This window comes from Pongo pygmaeus, chromosome 7 (assembly GCF_028885625.2).
Source record: "Pongo pygmaeus isolate AG05252 chromosome 7, NHGRI_mPonPyg2-v2.0_pri, whole genome shotgun sequence".
Lineage (NCBI taxonomy): Eukaryota > Metazoa > Chordata > Mammalia > Primates > Hominidae > Pongo > Pongo pygmaeus.
In genome coordinates this window covers 72,211,823-72,236,686 of record NC_072380.2, presented here as the reverse complement: position 1 = coordinate 72,236,686, position 24,864 = coordinate 72,211,823, and the positions used below count along the sequence as shown (strand labels likewise).

The following is a 24,864-nucleotide window of genomic DNA, read 5'->3' as shown; positions in this document are numbered from 1 at the left end:
AGCATCCCAAATCTGAAAATCTGAACTCTAGAAGCTCCCAAATCTGAAACATTTTAGTGCCAACATGATACTTAAAAGAAACGCTCACTGGAATATTTTGGAATAGAGATTTTTGGATTTGGGATGCTCAACCTGTAGTAGTTGGGGTCACGGTTGTTTGAAAAGTTATAAATATATCCTTAGCTCTAGGTAGGGTGAGGAGGTTAAAATATTTGAAGCTATACTACGCTTTATATAATTTGAGTCCTACTCAGAACAGTGCTGATCTCCCTCCCCACAACAGAAGAGTGAATTAAACTAAGGATTAGTAGATTTTAGCATTTATTTATTGCTAATTGGAGTTGCTTTGTATTCTCAAGGGAAAGAATTCAGCTTTGGAATTTCTATCCCCATTTAAAGTCCGATGGTCTTAATGTATTGATATTCACAGGGTAATATATGCCTCTGCCTGAGTTTCCGAGGCAACACCAGCAGAACCTCCCCTTTTGGGGGTGTCTTTGAGGGACTTTTTCTTGATATCTACACTCCTTGGAATCACCACACCTTGTTGTTGTCAATTGGTGGTCCTGGTTGTCCTGAAATCTCTCCCTTTCTGTCACACCCTTCTTATTGTTCATGCTGTTTTTCAGTGTAGATGTGCATATCCCATCAGTGCACCTGGGGGCTCTTATAACTTTCTGTATCTTTATAAATTTTGTAAAATAGAATATAAAGATAAGGAATATTGAGTATGAAACCCACAAATGAAGATGCATCAAATTACATGGATATTTTACATTTACCCATATCTAAATTTTAATAGAGACTTAACTTTGACATTGATGTGAAAGCCAGTATTGTGTAAGCACTACATAATTCTATTTTAGATTATTAGGATTTGTCCTACTGGCATTACTGATGTGAAAGGAGCTAAAAAGCCTTGGGACAACTAGACTTTTGTTTCTTGATTACATTTAAATTTGAGCCTTCTTTGTAGGAAAAATTATACTTGATTGCTCTACTCTAATTTCAGAAGCATTTTGAGTGCATTAGTGAATAAATTTTGAGTTTTATGGCGGGCGGCGGGGGATTAGGCAAAGATTTGAAAGAATGGCAGATGACTTTGGCCTTCTCTTCTAACCTTCTTATTTGGGGTATGGACAAAGATAGGAGGTATGAAATTGGGCTGACCAAATACGATGTTATTTTTCAGAATAATATTCAGTGAGCATGTACATAGTGTTATGCATGAACTGAGATTTTGAGCGTGAGGCTCAGGAGACCTGTATGTTGTTAAATGACATGGCAGTGCCGGGAGGGGAAGGGAATTGGGAGAAAGTTTTCAAGGTCAAATATGGTCATGCTGAATGCGTGAGTGGTTGAGGTTTTTATGTAATTAAACTCAAAGCTAAATTCTAGGAATTTTAAATTTGAAAGTTTGGCTTGACTTCTAATAGAATTATAGTTCCTGGCATATAGTGGGCTATACATAAGGTGGTCAAAAGAGTAGATGAGAAGGTTCTAGGCATAGTGACAGGTGTTGAGGATGTAAAGAGGACAGAGATGTCCTTCTCCCACCTAGGGGACTTTGCCTTTGCTATGTCCTGTGTCTAGAGGATTTCCTCCTCCCACTTTGCCCCCAGATAGCCACATGGCTTGCTTCTTTAGCATCTTTGAATCTGTGTTCAAATGCCAGATAATCTGTGAGGCCAACCTAAACTTTCCTTAATCTACTTGGAACCTGTGTCCACCTTCTCTAATTTGTTTTTCTCCATAGCATTTTATAGTAATTTAATGACATATAAATATATATATAGCTATTATTACATGTATACTATATATGTATAAAATTAAATATAACTGTTTTATAATAGTCCATTTTGGCTGGATTTGGAGGATCTAGAAATTAGTTAAGATAAATTTAGAATGGTAGGTTGGGGACAAAGAATGGAAGCCCTTGAATGGAGTTGTTCAGATGTGTGATATATTTGTGTTATTTGACCAAGAGCAGTGGAGCATCACTGTTCAACATTACACAGTTATGAAATTTATTTTATTCACTAAATATTTATTGAGTATCTTCTGTGTATGCTCTAGGCAGTTTTAGGTATTAAGATAACACATTAGTGAAAAGATATGCGGAAATCACTTCCCTTACAAACTTTTCCTTCTAATGAAGTGAAATGTAACCAATTACTTTGGTCATAAGAGGTGATGCCCTTTAGGAAATCATGGCTAAAAATCAGATCTGACGTTCAGATGACCTGAAATGGGATGATGGCCTTGACAAAAGGAAAAAGAATGAGTGTTAGAACCAGGTGGGGAGAGAAGAATGTGGAGAGCTTACTGAGCTTTGATTGTTTGGAGATCAGGGAAAAGAGGAGCTTTTGTTTCCTCTAAGATTTGAGTCTTGGTAACTGAAAGGATGGCAGAGCTCCTAAGGACTGTCAGAAACGGGAACTGTTTTGTTGCAAAACTGTGGTATGTAATTTGATATGTTTTGAATTTGACGGTTGCCATTTATCCTGTGGAAATGCCCAGGAAAGGGCTGGAAAAGTGTATCTGTAACTCAGAAGAGAGGTCAGAGAATGAGATTTATTGCAGCAGCTGATATTTACTTATTTATCTATTTAAAAATAGTCTAGCTCTAAGTAAACGAGTTAATATAAGAACACACAGTATCTGTTCTTTATCCAATGTCATGGGGTAACGGTTGCTATTTTAATTTGGTATCCTATCACTAATGCTTATTGGTATTACAGGAATATGTAATGTTTCTGAGCAAGTCTAATCATGCAGTACTTCACCAAAGGGAAATTTTATTTCTGATGCTAGGTAATGGCTATTATATGCCCCCACTTTGCGTATTATGATTGTCGCTAAAATAGTAGCATATGTTGTCCTTATCCACATCAGTAATCAATCCATTCTTGAAACTTATTAAGCTACTCACAATAATAAACTACTACTAATAAGATCTACTGCTTGATTATTAGGAAATGTTGATGCAAAAATAAGAGATTTGGGATTAGGTTTAGACTCTTAAAATTGCTTTAGCTGATAATACATTTTATGATCATTCATAGTTGGTTTATATTCTTCATGTCTTTATTTTTGGGGATACTGTAAAATGATGATACAGAAAATACATTTTAGATTTTTTTGTGTGAAAAATTTCTAGATCAGAGCAAAAAGCTCTAGATCAGAGCAAAAAGCTCAATTTATTTATCGTTAGACACAATTTTATTTTTAAGAAATATTACTTTTCTGTCAGAAGCCAGCATTTGGATTGTAATGAAAATACATAATGAAAATTTTATTTTATTTATGTTTGCTATGCATACATCTAAAGGATTTGATATAAGTAACCAGTGGAGTGTTTTTGCTCAGTATCCTATTTCTCCATTGTATGAGTGCATTGGTTTTAGGTAAACAGTGGAAGACACCACTAAGAAATAATAGGAAATATTTCCTCTCACATTATAGGAACTTCTGAAGGGTGGTGCCACTGTCGGTTTATGTGGCCACTCAGCCATATTTCCACGGGCCAATTTCTTTCTGTTTATCTGCTAAGCTATTTCGGCATTTTAGCTTTTCCTCTTTGCTTTGTTTACTCATGATTGCCAGATGGCTACGTTACCTTTAAGCATCAGATCCTCGCAAATTAATGGTTAAATGTAATGGAGGGATTTTACTCTCTTGCATTAAAAAAAAGCTTTGAGATATAATTTACCGTAACATTGACTTATTCAAAGTATGCTAGTCAATGGACCAAATCTTGAATAAACTCCCATTCACAATTGCTACAAAGGGAATAAAATAGCTGGGAATATAGCTAACAAGGGAAGTGAAGGGCCTCTTCAAGGAGAACTACAAACCACTGCTCAAGGAAATAAGAGAGGATACAAACAAATGGAAAAACATTCCATGCTGATGAATAGGAAGAATCAATATCGTGAAAATGGCCATACTGCCCAAAGTAATTTATATAGCATTATATATATAGTGCTATTCCCATTAAACTACCATTGACATTCTTCACAGAATTAGAAAAACTACTTTGAATTTCATATGGAACCAAAAAAGAGCCTGTATAGCCAAGACAATTCTAAGCAAAAAGAAAAAAGCTGGAGACATCATGCTACCTGACTTCAAACTATACTGCAAGACTACAGTAATCAAAACAGCATGGTACTGGTACCAAAAGAGGTGTATAGACATATGGAGTGGAATGGAGATCTCAGAAATAACATCACACATCTACAGCCACCTGACCTTTGACAAACCTGACAAAGACAAGCAATGGGGAAAAGATTCCCTGTTTAATAAATGGTGCTGGGAAAACTGGCTAGCCATGTGCAGAAAACTGAAACTGGACCCCTTCCTTACACTTTATACAAAAATTAACTCAAGATGGATTAAAGACTTAAATGTTAAACTGAAAACCATAAAATCCCTAGAAGAAAACCAAGGCAGTACCATTCAGGACATAGGCATGGGCAAAGATTTCATGACGAAAACACCAAAAGCAATTGCAACAAAAGCAAAAATTGACAAATGGTATCTAATTAAACTAAAGAACTTCTGTACAGCAAAAGAAAGTATCATCGGAGTGAACAGGCAGCCTACAGAATGGGAGAAAATTTGTGAAATCTACCCATCTGACAAGGTCTAATATCCAGAATCTAAAAGGAACTTAAACAAATCTACAAGGTAAAAAAAAAACATCAAAAAGTGGGCAAAGTATATGAACAGACACTTCTCAAAAGAAGACATTTGTGTGACCAACAAACATATGAAAAAAAGCTCAACAGCACTGATCATTAGAGAAATGCAAATCAAAACCATAATGAGATACCATCTCACACCAGTCAGAATGGCAATTATTAAAAAGTCAGGAAACAGTAGATGTTGGCGAGGCTGTGGAGAAACAAGAATGCTTTTATGCTGTTGGTGTGAATGTAAATTAGTTCAACCATTGTGGAAGACAGTGTGGTGATTCCTCAAGGATCTAGAACCAGAAATACCATTTGACACATAATCCCATTACTAGGTATATACCTAAAGGAATATAAATCATTTGACTATAAAGACACATGCACACGTGTGTTTATTACAGTGCAGTTCACAATGGCAAAGACATGGAACCAACCCAAATACCCATCAATGAAAGACTGGATAAAGAAAATGTGGTACATATATACCATGGAACACTATGCAGTCATAAAAAGGAACGAGAACATGTGCCCTGCAGGGACATGGATGAAGCTGGAAACCATCATTCTCAGCAAACTAACACCGGAACAGAAAACCAAACACTGCATGTTCTCACTCATAAGTGGAAGTTGAATGATGAGAACACATGGATACAGGGAGGGGAACAACACACACCATGGCCTGTTGGTAGAGCGGAAGGGGAGGGAGAGTGTTAGGACAAATACCTAATGCATGTGGGGCTTAAAACCTAGATTATGGGTTGATAGGTGCAGCAAACCGCCATGGCATATGTATACCTATGTAACAATCCTGCACATTCTGCATATGTATCCCGGAACTTAAAAAAAGAAAATATGCCATGAAGTGGTCACTGTAAAAGCGGTTATTGGCCGGGCGCGGTGGCTTATGCCTGTAATCCCAGCACTTTGGGAGGCCGAGACGGGCGGATCATGAGTTCAGGAGATCGAGATCATCCTGGCTAACACCGTGAAACCCCGTCTCTACTAAAAATACAAAAAATTAGCTGGGCGTGTTGGCGGGCACCTGTAGTCCCAGCTACTTGGGAGACTGAGGCAGGAGAATGGTGTGAACATGGGAGGTGGAGCTTGCATTGAGCCGAGATTGCGCCACTGCACTCCAGCCTGGGGGAACAGCGAGACTCCGTCTCAAAAAAAAAAAAAAAAAAAAAAGTGGTTATTATTTTTCCCACAGAAACAATGTTTTTATTACACTTTCTGTCCTTTTAAAGGCTTAACAGGAAATCAGTTAAAAATATCAAATACTTTTATATAAAAGCAAAGATAATAACTGTACCCCTGTAATAACTTTACATAGTAAAATTTTCTTCTGAGTTACATTATGTACAGCAAAGATGGTCCTTGGCATTTTTAAGGGGCTTTTCTCAGTAAGTACATATACATATACAAATAAAGTTTTTTAATTGATATTATTTCTATCACAAATGTGTGGCCAGCCACAGTGGCTCACATCTGCAATCCCAGCATTTTGGGAGGCCAAAGCAGGTGGATCACTTAAGGCCAGGAGTTTGAGACCAGCCTGAGCAACGTGGCAAAACCCATCTCACTAAAACTACAAAAAAAAAAAAAAAAATTAGCCAGACATGGTGGAGCACACCTGTAATCCCAGCTGCTCAGGTGCCTGAGGCACAAGAATTGCTTGAACCCGAGATGTGGAGGTTACAGTGAGCCGAGATCATGCCACTGCATTCTAGCCTGAGCAACAGAGTAAGACTGTCTCAAAACAAAGCAAAACAAACTCAAAACCCCCCAGAAATGCATTATTCATAATAAAAACTTTTAGAAAAAATAATTTGGTTTTTATTTGAATTTACATAGGTTTCTGAGAATGCTTTGGATGGCTAGGATGATAAAGGCATTGAGCAGTACAGTGTATGTACTTGTTAGGCACTTGTGACTGTGCAGACCAGGGGAATGAGCAGTGCTGGGAAGTCGAGTCTCTAGTCAGTCCTGGAGAAAGAGGTTCACGGTTAGGTAAGATTGGGTGTAAGGGAAGTCCTCACTGCCTAACTGGAGCTCCCATATCTGCTCTCAACATTTAAAAGCACTTTGGCCATTGATGATTTGTTCACTTTGGATTATGTTCAAAATGTAATAATCTTGTTTTAAAAATCGCCCCCCACCCCGGCTGCACCCGGCCCAGTCAGTATGAGCTTTACTGAACTGAAGTGCATTGCCTTGTAAACACAGGTAAAATTTCCTATCTGAATTGTTGCGCTTTTTTGGTTCACACCTATTGATGCCTTTCCTGTTCCTAATTGACCTTTTTAAAAACCTCACAAGCTGTTTTGGTACAAGTTCCACCTCAAAGAAAATGATACTTTACCTTGTTATAACATTGAAAGGGAACTTGGGCTCTGTATTTCAGGTCACTAGTGTGTTAAAAGTTAGTTTTCTAGAATGTCCTTTAAAATAAGTTGATTGCCTATAGCACTGTTATTGTATTAACAGGAGAGTCTTACACAAATCTCAGCGAAGCATAATTCCCTTTAATCAGCACTAGAAATAATGTGGTTTATGATGAGTTTGCTAAAGAGTGGTTCTTTGTGCAACTCCCTTGAGCAACAAGTGAGTTGGATTAGTTTGTTATGATTTTAAAGTAAATTACAAAACTTATATAAATAAGGAAGTACTTTATGGGAAAAGCATAGGTGTAGATTTTCACAGGGCTATTTGTCTTTCAGATTAGGGCAGTTTCATTTAGTTGTAGAGCAAGAAAAATTCCTTCACTTAAGAGAATTTATTTTTGTAGAATTCTGCTTACATGTGCCTCTATGTATATATTTGTTTTTTTAGCCTGTCAAAATTTACTTTTCTCACAATATTTTGAAGCTATATGGTGTTTATACTGTTGGAAAGTTTTGTGTCCTTTGCGTTGTCTCATGGCTGTGGAGTTAATACAAGATGCACTGTACCATAATCCCCAGGGGGTGGGAATGATTATGAAGACTATGTTTGCCAGACACATGCCATATCTTATTTCATCATTAAAATATTCCTTAAAGTAGATGTTATGTCTGTTTTTCAGCTGAATAATCAGGTCATGAGACATTAGTTGCCCAAGGCCACTTAGGTAATGGCTGAGACTTGGATCAACTACCGTTCTCATCCCTATACACTGTACGCCTTCACCTATTTCTAATAAACAGGTTCTGATTTTTGCTTTAGATAATTGCAATTCAAAAAGTGAAAGACCCTGAGTAAGCAGTGTTAACAGACAAGTACCTTTCCAGGTGTAGTGGGAATTAAAATAGAGTGGTTTTTAAAAACATTTTCAGATAAATGCATTTTATTGTAAATTGTAATAGTTTGAATTGTAATTGGATTTAAAAAATACTCTTTCTAAAAACTGGGTTATTAGACAATCTATTAGATATGTAAAGTTGGAGTGCGAAAATTGACAGTGGTATTTCACAGGCAAATGAAAGAGAGATGAAATAGTGCTGCATTTTAAACCCAATTAAAATTGCTCTATGTGCATGCTTATTACTAAAAAGAGCTTATTACTCTAATTGTTATCACCAACACACCTGAAATAGTTAATACATAATAAACCAAATTTGCCATACTTATCAAGATTGTAAAAAGATATATTCATTTAGTGAATGCATTGTGTGTGAAGGAGGTTGGACTGTACCTCGTGGACGGATAGGAGCACCTGATGAGCAGGCTTGCAGTATATAATTGCGGGGTAGAGAGTGAATCGAAGCCAGCTTTGGAGGCATGGAGACAGTTAAGAGACGGGCATAAGTCTATCGATAGATTATGGATCTTGAAACTAAGGCACTGATGATGGGAATCAGCCAAGTGGATGCATTTGGGAGATTTTTGAGAGGTGGAAAGGGCAGGACATAGCTCTTTGTTGTTTGTAAGGGAAGAGGATGATGGAAGAGATTTCTGGCTTGGGTTCCATCACCAGAGGTGGGAAATGAAGACAAAGACGCAGTCCGAGGGGCGGTGGGGGGAACTCAGCTGTTAAATGCTAACTTTAAAATATTCCACTGGAGATATTTCACTGGGCAGTTTAATAAAGGGATATGGTCTCGGGACAGAGATTTTGATTTAAAATGCTGGTTTTGGAGTCATGAGCATCCAGGTGAGGATTGAAGACATGTGAGTAGATAAGAACAGCCATCAAGAACATGTTCAGAGAGAAGAGGTGTTAGGGCGGAACCCTGTCAGGGGAAGAGAACCGGTAATGGAGCCTGCGATGGAACCGCTGTCGAAGAAGAAGGAGACCAGGAGAGTGTGGCACTGCGAAACCCAGGGGAAGGGGCAGTGTGAGAAGGACAGGCAAGGCTACCGGCTGCTGCAGAGCAGGTTATCTGGTCTCCCAGGCCAAAACGTGATTTAGTGGGGAACATGGTGAGCAGTTTCACTAAACTGATGGGACAAGAGACAGATTTCAGAAGATAGCAGAGGAAATGGGCAAGGAGGAGGTGATGATGGGAGTGGAGATAATTTTTTAAACAGTTACCTGTGAAGAGAAAGTAGTAGGAGGGTATGTGAGGTCAAGGAAGTTTTTTTTTTTTTTTTTTTTTTAAAGAGGAGAAACATCTATGCATATTAAATGGTGTTGAGAAGGAGCTAAGGAGAGAGACGTTAAAAGCTCAGAAAAGAGCTGGTGGATGAAAGACCCTTGAGTGGTGTGGCAGAAGGGAGCAGATGTTTACTCCTGGAAAAGAGGAGGAGGGAAGAAAGACTGGCAGGAGGTCCCAGCAGGAAGCAGAGACAGTTCCTTCTGATGGTTTTATTTTCTCTGGGAGGCAGGTGACCTTGGTGTTAGAATATTAATGATGTGTATGTGGGGATGCTGACTGATGGGCCTTTGGGCTGGATTTAAGGACGGCTCCAGCTGGCACTGTGTTTCGTAAATTGTGGAGTTTAAACACTTGGAGGCATGGCCCCAATTCTTCAGTTTTTCACAGCTCTGCTGTCCTCACTTCTGGAGACATTTGACATTGGGGCACTATGGCGGTGATCTGGCTTTCTATAATGGAACGCATTATTAGTTATCTTTAAACTGTAAGAAAGTAAGTAGGTGAGTTCAGTGGCATAATGAGAAGATAGCCCTGCTGAAGGTAAGTGACCATACCTGTGTTTTCTAAAGTGGGGTGCTAGACCTTTCAGTGCTGCCGACCTTTCTGTTGCCAGAGAACCTCCCGCTTCTCTGACTTGGATTCTGCTCTAGCCAGCAATTGCTCTATATTTTCTAAAACCTTTCCAGAGACTATTCCTTGCCCTTGTAAGGGCATCACACAATAGACGGTCTGGTCTCCCTTTTACAAAGGAGACTCAGCTCAGGTAGCTTTCCCAGGAGCTGGAGTGAGAGTGCTCACTAACACCAGGTGTGTGGCTGGCATGCTAGCAGTGTCTTGGGTCGCACACTCTCTCTTCCTTTCCCTAGTTTTTCTTGTCTTTGCAGATAACCTTGCCATTCCTCCATGCTTTGTGTGAATACTCACACTGTGCAGTCTACCCCGCTCAGTCTTTTCCAACCCCCCCTCTTGGGATCAGAGGTGGCATAGGTGGTAGAGCCACACTCCCTGTGTCCACAGTCTGGCTCTGTCACTTGTTTGCTGTATAATCCTGGGCAGGTTACTTTACCTTCTGTGCCTCCATTTCCTTCTTGTTAAATTGGGGTGTTTGATGGTAGTCATAGAATCTATCATTATAAAGATGCTAATGAGGATGGAATGAAGTAATATTTGTAAAGAACAGTTCTTGGCAGAAAATGTAACATCAGTGCCTATTAAATCAATAAAAATACCCACAGCATCCTTTAACATTTTGATTGTGCACTAATCCTTTTCACTCATCCTTTTCTTCTATTGGGCTATAAATTTCTTATTTTTGTTTATTTATATCCTGGATTCTTTTAAAAAACAAGATTTGAGTCTTTGCATTTCTAGTGTCAGAAGCAGTGAACACTAAAACCCTAGATACTGTCGGTGCTCAATAAATGTTGAGATGAATGCTGCCATTATTTCAGAACTCTTTCATCACGTGGCTCTCATTCATGGAGGGATGAGCAGGGAGAGGATTGCAGCCATTACTCACCAATTCACTGTATAGAATGAACAGATCCAATCTATAAATGACTTACATTCTATAACAAGACCCGTTGACAGTCTCTTTGCTTTCTTTATTTTACAAAATAATAAATGAAGTAGGGAAGTTATAGCAGTTTAATTGCAGCTATAGCCACAAATCAGGCTTTTTTTTTTTTTTTTTTTTTTTTAGAAAATAAAATGTAGGATATTTCCTGGAAATCAAGAAACCAGTGTTGAAGAATCAGTTTTAATTGCTTCTGATTTTACATTAAATATAAAACATAAAAATGATGCAGTTTTTCTCTTCTTTGATATATGACTCCACCAACAAGCTTCTCCCAATCTTTTATAGTGAATTTCATAAAGGAAGCTTCATTTTTGGGAGAAGAGTCCAATGGTGTTATAATGCCCTGTTCCTAAGAAGGCAGGAAATCAGTCAGCATTTAAAGAGGCAGTCTTTCTGCTTTGAAATAAGATCTTCTTTTTATAAATTACATAGCACTAGTGCCTTTTAAATGGAAGATTCTGAATCCTAAGAACACTATAAATACCTTTTGGTATTAATATCTTCATGGGGGAAGTTGCTCTGAAGCCCTCTGTCACATTCCCCTATTTCTCTTCTACCTATCTGTATACAAGACATAGTTAGGTTTCGGCAGACATAACAAGTAGGTGATAGCTAGAGATAGAATTTTGAATAATTTATGTTCCGTTCCATGCTTTACAGTATTTTGTCACTGTTATATCTGTCTACACCTTGAACGTCCTTCTCTGAATAATAGCCGCATAATATATTGACAATGATGACTTAAAGCAGCATCTGAGAATAATACCCACTAAATCTTGATTTATCTGCTGATGAATGGGCTGCTTCATATAATTATGAGTGGATCTGGAGAGAGATGGTGCTTTCTTTGTTAACTATTTTTCAGTTATTTAATGACCCATTTTGTGACTCAAATGTTTCACTTCCTGTTTCCTTTTCCCCCCTTTTTTCCTTCTTTTTCCAGGGCTTACTATCTTCTTTCTTTCAATTTCCAGTATCATAAGAACAGCGGAGATACAACCTTTTTTTTCTTTTTGAAAATTTTATAGCCCCCTCTGAGTGCTCTGAGAAGGGCTGTTTTGAGTGTGGTAGAGCCTGGGTGGGTGAGATACTTGGCTTCTGGAACTCAGAATCTATTGGGACCTGCTACAGTTTTCTATAGTTGGATTTTTTGGGGGCTGAGGAAGGCAATTAAGCAAAATCAGGACACAGAAATGAAGATCTGTTCTTGATGATTTTTTTCCCTCTGTGAAGCTGTACTCTATAGTGTCCTAGCTTAGAGGACACTTAATGACTATACATTGGGTAGAAAGTGGTTTACAGGTCCAGTTACATCTGAGTTCACGGGCTGCATTGAATGTTTATTATTCATCAAAACTTAACAGCAGCCTGTTATTTCTCTCCAGTTTTACTTTTAACCATTAAGAAAATAGTTAAGAATATTAAAAAGTCAAAGGTGAACTTTGCTCACTCTCAAACAGTGATTTCAGCTGACTTCTAATGTCTGTTTTCTGATAATCCTGCCCACCTTATAGGCTGATCGGCCTTACTCCACTTGTTTTATCCTGATATCTCTGTGTTCTGCCTCTGTGCCTTTCACTATCTTGAAACTGCCATCTCAGTAATCTAAAAAACAATAGGTCCAAAGTCTCTTTCTGTCCTCATTTTTCCTTGTTTCTTTGCAGCTGTCATAGCTTTGCTGCTAGTATCTCCTTGACAGTATTGATGCCCACACTGTCTTCTAGAAAGTCTGTTCTCTTTTAATGGCACTTTGGAATTTTCTGGGTTCCCTCTTGCATATTTGATAGTCCCTCTTTCGTTATCTCACCATTTTCCAAAGCGCAGTCTTTGGTCCCCCGTCAGTTTCTCTCAAGACTTGATCCATGTATTGGTCTGTTTTCATGCTGCTGATAAAGACATAACCAACACTGGGTAATTTATAAAGAAAAAGAGGTTTACTGGACTCACAGTTCCACGTGGCTGAGGAGGCCTCTCAATCATAGTGGAAGGTGAAAGGCACGTCTTACATGGTGGCAGGCAAGACACAGAGTGAGAGCCAAGTGAAGGAAGAAACTCCTTATGAAATCATCAGATCTCGTGAGATTTAGTCACTACCACGAGGACAGTATGGGGGGAACTGCCCCCAAGATTTATTATCTTCCACAGGGTCCCTCCCACAACATGTGAGAATTACGGGAGCTACAATTCAAGATGAGATTTGGGTGGGGACACAGCCAAACCGTATCAATCCATGAGTGAACCAACTCTACAAGGTCACATTTCTCTAGGGCAAGCTTGTCCAACCCATGGCCCATGGGCTACATGCAGCCCAGGATGGCTTTGAATGTGGCCCAACACAAATTTCTAAATTTTGTTAAAACATTATGAGATTTTCTTGCAATTGTTTTTTTCTCATCAGCTGTTTTTAGTGTTAGTATATTTTCTGTGTGGCCCAAGACAGTTCTTCTTCTTCCAGTGTGGCCCAGGGAAGCCAAAAGATTGAACACTCCTGCTCTAGGGGTATCTGCTCCCTGTACCTTTAGCCCTTTCTCAAGGCAGCAGGAGTTCTGCATCTCTCACTAATGGGGCACTAGTTTGATTGTTCTGATGTGGGTTTACACTCCTATCTAAAACTGAATTCAATTGTGGCTCACACCTGTAATTCCAGCTCCCCTGGAGGCTGAGGTGAGAGGATCACCTGAGCCCAGGAGTCCAAGGCTGCGGTGAGCTGTGATTTTGTCACTGCACTGCAGCCTGGATGACAGCAAGACCCCCCATCTCTTGCAAAAACCAAACTCTCAGAACACCCCTGAATTTATCTCCCTTTTGATAAAATGATTTTGGTAGAAATCCCAGTTCTCTCCCCTCTTTCTCTTCCTTTTTCTTCCTGTCTGTTGGTTGAAGTTCTCTGTCTCTGTCTCCCTTCCCACTGTACCCCCTCCTCCCTGGACCCTTTATTTCTGGCATCTCCAGCCTCCATCTTTCTGTCAAATGCCCATCAGTGCCTAGGAGGACAGGTAGGACTTGGGTGGGTATCAGGGCAGATTGGGGAAAGGCATTCCAGGTGAGTGGGCATAAGCAGAATGGGGAGGCTGTTGTGAGGAGTCAGGGTCACGCTTGGTTTGAGCATATGGGGAGAGTTAGGGTGGGGAAGAATGTGGTTTGAGAAATGTAAGCCTGATATGGATAGGAAATAAAGGAAATCAGAGATTTTCAACAGAGGAAATGTGGTGAAAGTTGTGTTAAAAAGAAATTAGTTGGGCTTCGTAATGTAAGTGCCAGGGCCCAGGAGAGGTCTAGATGAGCTCTGGAGATAAAGGCGCGGGGGTCCCAGGTCTCAAGCCTGGTAAGCGGGGCAGGAGGGGGAGTTCTATGAAGAGTGTGTGGGTGGGAAGCTCCTTTGAAGAGGGTTGATGTCAGTTGTAGAAATGTTCATCTTGAGGTGTCAAGAAGACATCTGAAAGGAAAGGTCCCTGCATTTGCAGTTAGGAGATGTCACAGAATTTGTATGAGTGCCCAGGGCTGGGGAAAAGGAAGTTTGTGAGTCATAAATGCCTTTTCAGTGTTTACTATTTTTTCCATTCCTCATGATTCATTCTTTGGTACTTTGCTGCCATCGTATTATTTATGTTAGTAATAAACCTCATTTGTCGTGAAGATAGCTTTCTGTTAAGCTGCCATGAAGTCTTCAAACTTATTTTTCTCAGTGACAAATGATGATAAGGCTGTGGCATGTCGCAATTTCTTAACTTTGGACAAATTTATCTATTCTGTGAGTTAAGTGCATTAAGATGAACATTTTGAACGTTTCACAGGTGCTGATGGTAAGGCAGCATAATCAGTTGCGGGAATATGAAGTTGTGAGTCCTGTAGCAAAAGCTCGGTCCAAGATTTTCCCTGAAGCTGTAAAAGGATGCATCATGGTTGTTTTCCTGTGGTCCGATTTTTTAACAGAAGACATAATGGTCATCATGCTGCCAGGGTAATAATGGATCTTGGCTGTTTTATGTCTTTGTAACACTTGCCTCCTGTTGGTGGGCTGGGGGGAAGAGTTATAAGGAGTGAGGAAGGACTCAGCTTTAATTGTTATAGAAAACCACTTTCTTCTACCCTGACTTGCCCAAGTGTAGGAGGAGGCCAAACCTTTTGCCTTTGGAGGAAGAATGGCTGAAGGGAGCCTGGAGGCAGATTCTTTCAGCAGGAGGGATTCTGCTATTGTTGTTAGCAGTCATAGTAGGCCTTGGGTTCAGGCTGCAAGAGGCAGCCCCTCAGCCACCTGCTGTGCAGTGTGTTTACCAGGCAGAGCAGGTCCAGGCTCTTGAAGGCCTGTGGGGCAGGGTCCTGCTTGGATCCATCTTTAGTCCAGTGGACCCTGGAGGAGTAAGTGACCCTATGCAGTGGCCCGTCTACTTCTAAACAGATGCAGTGCTAATGCCGCTGACCCTTGCTCTCCTTAGAAATGGTAAGTGGCATTTACATACTTGGTCTAAACTATAATCCAGTCGGCTGCTCTTCTTTGTCAAAATCCATCATCCTGCTTCCCTGCCTTTGCTGGCTATATATAACTAATGCTAATAACAGTAAAACGTGATAAGAATATAGGAAAAAGAGTACTATGGGAAGACAGAGAAAGGCGTGAATAATCCAAGCTTTTAAGATACAGTCTCCTGTGTTACAGAGAGACATGCTGAAAGAAGTTAGTGACTAGTGAAGTTCACAGAGCTAAAGTGTTGTAGAACTGAAACAAGAATCTAAGACGAGATTCCTAGCGGAGGTCTTTTATGAGAGCACATTGCCTCTCAGAATAATGGAGTTGGAGAAGTGCACAGGGTTGCCGCCTCTGTATCCTGCCCTCTCCATAGACCAGACACACCCCAGAGCATATCTGGGCTGTTAGGCTTTGAAGTGAGTCTTGTGAGTCCTCTCTGCTGATAATAGCTGTCTACTTGGACCTTAATAAGCCAGTTCATAAGATGTACTGCAGGCCACTTCATCATTTCCTAAGCCATATCTGTAGTATCATATGCTTTTCCATTCAGACCTGTTTGTCTCCAGATGTCTTTAACCACTGCATTAGAACAAACTTTGGAGCATGTATCCATAATATATGTATTTGTTAATAAATTATATTCATGCACTAATATGTATTTATATTATGTATTTTATGAAGCATAGAAAAAGTTGAAATAAAAAGACATTTGATAAAAATAAATATAAGTAGAAGTTTTAATATGTTATTTCTGATCATCAGAGGATTGTTTTGTCACTTCATCCGCCCTCCCCAAAGGGATCATGTTTTGTCTTAGAAGAATAAATCCCAAATGTTGTCACTTTAATTGTTAGGGTCATTTTTCTTTATTCCCATTGGTATTAGTCATCATCAGATTTAAACTTCTATTGGTTGCCATACTTTTTTTTTGTTTGCATGATCTGTATTAGTCAGGGTTCTCCAGAGAAACAGAGAGAGGGAGAAAGAGAGAGAAACAGAGGGAGAAAGAAGAGATTGGGATTTAATTTAAGGGACTGGTTCATGTAGTTGTGGGGGCTGGCAAATCTGAAATCTGCAAGGTAGGCTGAAAGCTGGAAATTCATGCAAGAGTTGATGTTGCAGCTTGAGTTTCAAGGCTGGAAACGCAGGCTGATTTTTATCCAGAGTTCTGGAGGCAGAATTCCTTCTCCCTTGGGGGACCTCAGTCTGTGCTCTTAAACCCTTTAACTGATTGTATGAGGCCTACTCATATAGTGGAGGCATTCAGCTTTACTCAAAATCTGTTGATTTAAATGTTAATCACATCTAAAAAGCACCTTCGCTGCAACATCTAGACTGGTGTTTGATCAAACAATTGGGCACCATAGCCTAGCCAAGCTGACACATAAAATTAACTGTCCTGCACTCCTGTCATAATTTTTTAGCTGGGACTTTTGTGGTATCCTCCTAGCTTATATTCCAGCTTTCAATGTCTGCTACTTCCAATCCAGCCCCTGTACTGTCAAAAAGACCTTTGAAAGAAAGAGGTTATTATGGGGAGGTTTGATTCCAGACTGCGTACATAATAATAATAATATTCATTGCAATAATATATTGCTTTAGTGTTTTCTAGAATACAGCTATGGTAACATTTAAAGCTCTGTGCTGTCTGACCCCTCTAGCTCTCTAGCCTCACCTCTTGTCGTTGCCAGACTTCTGTACCCTCTAGCTACCCACTAAGGTACTGTTAGTTCTTCAAAAGCGCTTATAATTTTCCTGCCTCTGTGGCTTTGCTTTGTGGAACAGAACCAGCGCTAATTAATATAAGGCACAATGTGATAAAATTATTGGAGTAAAGAAGGGGCAGTGGCAGAACAGATGTCAGTGTGAATAATTCAAGCTTTTCAGATTTGAAAAGACTTTCTTATGGCGAGCAGAAAGCAAAGGGTGAGATAGCTGGTGTCATGGGCAGAATTGTGTCCCTGCCAAATTCATGTTGAAGTGCCAGTTCCTAGCACATCAGACTGTGACTGTATTTGGACATAGGGTCATTACAGAGATAATTAGGTTAAAAGGAGGTCATTAGGCATGCCCTAGTCCACTGTGCCTGGTGTCCTTATAAGAAGAGGAAATTTGGGCACAGACTCCTAGAGAGTCAAGACTGTGTGAAGATAAAGGGAGAAGGTGGCCATCTATAAGCCAAGGAGACAGGGCTAAAAAGGAACCAGCCCTACCCACACCTTGATCTCAGACTTCCACCCTCCAGAAATGTGAGAAAATAAATGTCTGTTGTTTAAGCCACCCAGTCAGTGCCACTTTGTGATGACAGCCCTAGCAGACTCATACAGATGGAGAGGAAAGGTGCATGGGGAGCAGAGTGAGCTAACTTGAGAGGCAGCGCAGGTGCAGAGTGCTGTGCCTGTGGGCCACGCACTTAGGTTACCACTACTAGGTTACAGCTGAAGGTTGGCCTAGTTCCAGAATGGGTTGGACATTTGCCTGGTACTTGAATTAGCCAACCTCTACTGGTGTAGAAAGGGGGTCTGTCATGATTTGTTTGGTCTGAAAATGAGAAAAAGGACCTTCAAGAGAAGAAGGTTTATCAGAAGCAGGACAGAGCTTTGTTTTTTAAAGCTTGGGTCCCTTGTTATTGTGAGGGGAGAATCTCTCTTGCCCTGGAACCGCCAAGACTCAGGTGATTATTGAAGACCCAGAAGGTAGAGTGAAGGATGCGTGGGAGAGCTGCTGTTGCTGCTTTCATTTCGTGTTATTTTGCTGGACATGCGGGGGTCATAGCAACCTTCTGTTATCCTTGTTAGCTTGGGTTGGCTGAAGTGCCAGTATTTCTCTTAATTTTTATCTTTTGTTAAAAAGAATATTTTTTAGAGCAGTTTAACATTTATAGAAAAATTATAAAGACAGTACAGAAAATTCCCATATACCCCAAACCCAGTTTCTTCTATTAGTAACATTTTACATTAGCATGGTTACATTTGTTACAATTAATGGACCAATACTGATATGTTACTAATCCACATTTTATTTGGATTTCCTTAGCATTTACCTAATGTTCTTCTTCCGTTCTGGGATCTCACCTATGGCACCATACACCATATTACATTTAGTTCTCATGTCTTCTTAGGCTTCTTTTGGCTGTGACATTTTTCTCAGGCTTTCCTTATTTCTGATGACCTTGACTGTTTTGAGGAGTACTTACTGGTGAGGTATTTTGTGGAGTGTCTCTCACTGAGATTTGTCTGATGTTTTTCTTGTGGCTAGATTGGGTTATGGGTCATTGAGAGAAAACACAGCAGTAAAGTGCTCATCACATATAGGGATACATACACCCTATCAACATGACTAATCAGTGTTGATGTTGACCTTGATCAGATAGTGTTTGTTAGGTTTATCCACTGTAAAGTCACTATTTTTATCCCTGTTCCATACTTTACTCTTTATAACAAAGTCACCACCCCAGTGCACACTTAAGGAGTGGGGACCCTCAGCTTTTTAAACACACAAAAAATGTGCAGCAGCTTTTGAAGGGCAGGTGTGAGTGATGATGTTGCTGAATTGTGGGGAGTAGGGAAAAAGAAAAACCCATGCTTTTGTGGTTTATTAATGTTTTGTTTAAAAAAAAGCCCCAAAATATTGCTGTGAGAAGTAAGAAAAATGCCAGTTGGAATTTTGTAATTTGTGGAATAAAAATTTATTTTAACCTTGGGCCTAGACCTTCTTTGTTGGTGGTTTAATTAAGGCAGTCAGTTCTTACCTCTACCACTAGGACTCCTATGCTGTTGTTGCAGTCGGAGAAGGGAAGATTAAAATTGTCTTTTATTATTGAGAGATTATAGAACATGGTTTTCTTAAAAGCAGTGCCTTTCAGTTGCATTTACTGGGTAGTCACAGTCTCTGTGAGTTTTTCACAGCCTCATAGCCTGACCTGGCTGAGTGGGCCATGGGTACAGTCTTTTCCTAGTTACCTATTCTATTATTGGTAGAGGACTTCATTACCTCCCCCTAGTGGTCAGTTTTACAATATCAGATTCTACCTGGGTAAATTCAGCAGTGGAAAAATCCAATTTGTGGCCATGCTTATGATAATTTTCCTGAATATTTTAATATAAATGCTAAAATAGTGGTTGAATTTTAGCTATGTCTTTTGGTGTTAGAACTAATTTTAAAATGAGGCAATGTTGTAAGGCGGTAAGTAATTATAACTTGATGAAAAGCTATAGTGATGAAGGTAATATTCTAGGCAGAAGGTTTACCTACCTACTATTATACTAAGAACCTCAGTGGACATTTGGTTTTTAATCAGGAATTGAGCTTGGCTTCTTGCAAGTGTTTTATCAGTACTGTAGGAGCAAGTGCATATTCTAGATAAACTTGAAAGCTGCAAAGCTTTATGAGGCTAGGAGTGAGGGAGGCCTCTGAGCATTGTTTGTCATTTCTTCACAGATAAAATTTTATCACCAGCGCAGGAAATCGCCTTCTTTTAGAGAGTCACATCAGCATTTATTATTTTACCATGGCTTTAAATATGCAGCTTTTTTTTTTCCAGGATGCTATCTCTGAATATTCTTAGAAAGTTGAAATAATTTACTAGGGCTAGAAACTGGCTTTGTACATCTCCTGATGGAAATACTGGGTGATGCAGTATTTGATTATGCAGGTATTCATCCTTTGAATGAGTTCTAGTGTTTGTGCCCAGACCTGGAGTTTTGTTTCATGGAGATTCAAAAGGATGACATCCAAGGAAAGATAACTGAATCAATGTGAAGTCTGTGAGTCCCTCCAGTTGTCTTCCTCCTCATCAGGACTAAAACTGGACTTAAGCGGCAGCGATCCACTAAGCACTGCTTCTGTTCAGAAATAAGAAGGAAGGAATTCATACAGAGAACTCGTATTAAGCCAGTAGTTTGTGTCTACTTGTGATCCTCTTGTGGTATGTGATACCATATAGAAATAGTAAAGAAATGTCTATATCTTTGCTTTTATGACTAGAAGTAGCACATTAAATGATGTGGTCTGTCTGTTGCCACTCACCCAGCTCCATCTGATCCACTGGAACTCCACTCTGTTTGGCAGCATTGATGAGGCTGTGGGGAAGCCGCACGGAATCGCCATCATTGCTCTGTTTGTTCAGGTAAACGGTCTGCTGTGATTATCGTATTGTTTAGAGATGCTAATTTCTAAATCATTTTGTAAAATTTTTTTATTTTCAATTTTATTGCTTAGAGATGAAATTACACACATACAGAGAACACCTGATAAAAACAGAAAACTTGATCCTTATGGTTTATTGGAGTTCAGCCATATTCATTGGTAGAAAATAGTTCCTTTATTTATTAGAAATTTTCTTCAGAGTAGCATTCAGGGTCTTTGGAGAAATGATTTAGAAAATGACTACTGAGGGTAGAGTTTATTTTATGAAAAAGGATTTCAGAAAATGTCTTTAGACCCTGGTTTACAGAAAAATCTACCAAAAAAAAAAATAACAATAATAGAAGTATGTAGTAGATTACTGTAGCCCTTCTTTATTAACAATTTTCACTCTGAGATGACTTGAAATGCCTTATAGGAAACACTGATAAAAATCAGACTGGCAAAGACCTTGGCAGATAAAGTCAATATAACATTTGGATTTGAGCTCTGTGGTAGGCAAAGGAGAGTATATAAATTTACCCAAACATATGAAAGCAGGCCATGTGCTTTCAGAGGTAAAAACTTAATTCAGTTTTTAAGGCGAATCTTCTAAATTTTGTCTTATTACCTATTTGACATCGTAAAAGATTTAGAGGTGAAAGAGTATCTGGAAATTTTAGCTTTAAAGCTGCCATCAGGACCAGAAACCAGAGTTCCAGCTCTGCGTGGCTCTGGGCTGCCTGTTGGATAACCTGGGATTAGAGCATGTTAGCACAGTGTTCTTCAGAAACTTAATTTTCCAAAGAGAGTTCGATAATGGGCCCTTTTAAACTTGTTTTTTTATGGCATATATGTCAAAAATTAATTGCAACAATTTTTAATACATATCTCCTAGATATGTCTTTATTGATGTTTGAAAGTAGCCATCCAGTTTAGGTTCTTAATATTTTAAAATCAGCATCTTGCAAATATGACATGTCATAGAAATTTAAAGGAAATCCTTACATTTTTCAGTGAGTCCTCTTACTATTTATTTCATGGTGTCACAGGTGGGGACCTGTATTCCTTGTATTTTATAATGGCGTTATATAAGTAGAAAGAAATCACAAAATATTAATAAAAATTTTTTTCATTATACAAATATATTTTGATAATTTTTGGTATTTTGAAGTAACAATTATGAAAGACTACTCTTAAAACCCAGAAAAGTTAATAAAGTATCCAAATCTGAGAAACTGAGACAGTAGAAGGTACTATCTCATTATTAAAAGTAAGAATAAAAAATAGTAAAATAAAAATAAGAATACAAATAACCACATATTCATATATAGAAGGGAAAGGAACATGTCAGTTTCATCTTTGGAATTGGTACTCAATAAATATTTGTGGATGGAATTAGGTGTGATAACTTAGTATTTTCACTTCCTGATTCTTAGCATGTAACAGGTGACCTGGATTCGTAGAGCCCCGGACTGAAAACCCAGCCCCTTAGAACTACTGCGAGTATTTCCAAGAACAAGCTGCATTATTGCAGGCAAGGGAAAGCCTGGAGAGCAAGCACACTTCTTCTAACTTTTCATAAGTTTCTGTGATGAAAAATTCAGGTTATCTGTGTGCAAATTCTCAGGAGAGAGTGAAATCGCAGAACTGAGAGCAAAATTTCAAGAAGGAAGGAAGGAGGGAAGGAGGGAAAGAGAGGGGAAGGGAGGGATGGGCTGAAATCCATCCGGGGGGTCGGGTCCTCAGGCTGGAGGAGAGAAATTTGGAGGGAGGAAGTTGGAGACATTGAGTAGACTTTCCTTCCAAGAAGCTTGGCCAAAGGAAGGAAGGACAGATGGGGCAATAACTAGCGATGATGTCCAGTGGATCTTTTGAGATCTGAGATCTGCCTGTAGTATTTTTTTTTTCCCTGAGCAATAAGAGCTATTGCAGACATAGAGATTAAAAATCCTGGAAAGAGAGGGTGTCACTGATGTGGAAAAGTCCTGGAGGAGGCAAGAGGGCATGGGATGGAGAGCTTATGCAGGTGGACTAATCTCAGATAGGAGCAGACCCACCCCTTCTCCAAAACAGAGGGCCAGGAGGAAAGGGTGGGCACACATGGGGCCGATTTGTAGGTGGAGAAAGGCAGGACATTGAGGGAGTTCATGCCTGACAAACTTCATTATCTCTGAGACACACAAAGCAAAATTATTTATAGAGCAAAGAAAACGTGGGTGTGGGATTGAGTCTTGAAATAGATCAGAAGGGGATGATAACATATTTGGCAGTCACTGAGGGAAACCCCCTTGGGATTGGACGCCCCAGATCATACAGGACAGGGTATGGTGGGTTGTTCTTTATTCGGGTAAAGGAGCAGAGGGTTCTAGTAAGTTGTTTTGTTGATCCATCACAGAGCAGATGATTTAGGAGGTAAAAGGATTAAAGAATGGAGAGTGGTTGGAGAGATATCATTCTTTCTAGCCAGTCCCACACCATGTCTAGGCAGGAGGGGGAAGGAGAAGCCACAAGGACCTGCCAGCCGTGGCACCTGGTGATCAGTGAAGGGGAGAGAGGAAAGAGCAGGAGAGCTGGATGGCCCGGGGCATCTGGTCAGAGAGGCCAGTCTTTCAGAGTTAAAGTTTTCAGAATGAGAGCACGTACCAGGAGTGTCTTCAGGGTTGGTTTGCTCAGGTGGAATGGGCAGAAGGCCACGGACTGAGGGGTGAAGAGACTTAGGCCAGGGAGGGGATGGGTCACCCCCTGGATGCTGAAGTCGTTCAGGGTGGCAGCAGGAGGTGATGCCTGGGAGAGATTGACTAGTGGGTCAGTAAGGGAGAAAGAAGGAAGGCATGATAGCCTTAGAGGATGGTCCCCTTGGGAGGATGGCTTGAGCACGTGGGTCAGAGAGTTCCACCCTGAAGGGAGCAAGAGTGCACTGACCATGTACCCCAGTCTGTCTCCCTCGGGGACTGCATGGCGTCCGCTTGAAAGGCCTGCAAAAGAGCTGTGCCCTTGGGCAGACTCGAAAGGTTCAGGCAGATCAGGAAGTGGTGGGAGATGTTGGCAGAAATGCAGAGTTGTTCTGTTCTAGACAGTGCAGTGGAAGTGCAGCGCTACTATATGGAGAAACTATATTTGATGCTGTAGGGCATCCAGATTAAGAATAATAATGGACATTAAGTGAATTATGATGACCCAAACCTGTTCCACAGTCTTTGTTTGATTTAATCTTATCTTCAACCCTATCATTTTTATCCTCCCCAGCAAACAGCTGAGGAAGCGGAAGGATGTAGAGGTTAGCTAGACTTGCTTAAGGCCACACAGCTAAGAGGTGGCAAAGTCAGGATTGGAATCCAGGCAGTCCAGTGCAAAGTGAGCCTCTTCCTGAGCTGCCACATTGAGTGGCCTTAGTGTTCATATGTGGACTCTTCAAAGAGTTTACAACCCGACAGGAGATGCCTGAGATGAAAACAGACCCCAAGTGCAGACGTAGGCCTCCCAGTGCTATAGCATGGTTAAACCAGTAAGACAAAAGAGAAGTCCATTTCTCCTGAAGAATGGGTAATGATTTCTGCCTAAAATTTCAGGCTGCTGCCACAGGTACATATGCGTTAGGTTTTAAATGTTTTTTTGTTTTTAACTTTAGAAAATTTATTTTCTGTTTCTAGAGCCTATCTCAGGAATAACTGTAGACTCTTGGAAAGTAGTTCACGTCTTGATTGTTTAGAGCTGACTGGCCTATCTTAGGTAGAGCATTTCTTGTCTCTCTCCTGTCCCTTTGGATGCTCTTTCATCTGCATGTTTTGCAGTTAGTTAACATTGGGAGAAACAGAGAATGTGAACATATCGACAGCTACTCTGGCTTCTCTTAGGTCATTCTCCAAATATCTATGTGGAAGGAGAAAAACTGACAAAAGCAATGACTGTTTATTTAAGGTTCTTAAATGACCTCCATTACTCTCCTCCGTTACCATGGACCATTGGAAATTGGTCAGATTTCACTTAAAAGTTTTAAAAAATATTAACATTTAATATTCACTTAAAGAATATTAAATGTTAGAATTTTTTGTCTCCATTTTTTGGGAGCATTTTATACACTAATAATATGTAGTGATATGTTTTTAAAAAGAAGGCTATAAAAAGCACATTATTATTTATTTAAGAATAGAAGGGTAGTTATAAAATTATGTCTACTAGTAATCAAGAAAGGTCTTGATTTTGGTGAATTTAACATACAAAATCGCACACCTGCTTTTCTAAGTTAATATAATTTTTCAGTATTGTTAAAATCTTTGTAGCAATGATCTATAAATGCCAGTGTTAAACATGGAAGGGTTTGAACATATATTGAGTAGTTTTAATTTAGAAATATCCTTGATATTTTTATATAACAGTATTTTATAATTTGATATACTACATATAGCAAAGTGAGTG

The 24,864-nt window shown here is 39.6% G+C and overlaps 1 protein-coding gene across 2 annotated transcripts in view; it reads left to right on the top strand.

The window, feature by feature from the left end:
- Positions 1-24,864, top strand: part of CA8 (carbonic anhydrase 8) — a 92,261-nt gene that overhangs the window by 28,789 nt on the left and 38,608 nt on the right. For both annotated transcript variants that reach the window (XM_054499260.2, XM_054499261.2), the window contains exon 4: positions 20,354-20,449. In XM_054499260.2, the coding sequence (XP_054355235.1) occupies positions 20,354-20,449 (96 nt within the window). The remainder of the gene's footprint in view (positions 1-20,353; positions 20,450-24,864) is intronic.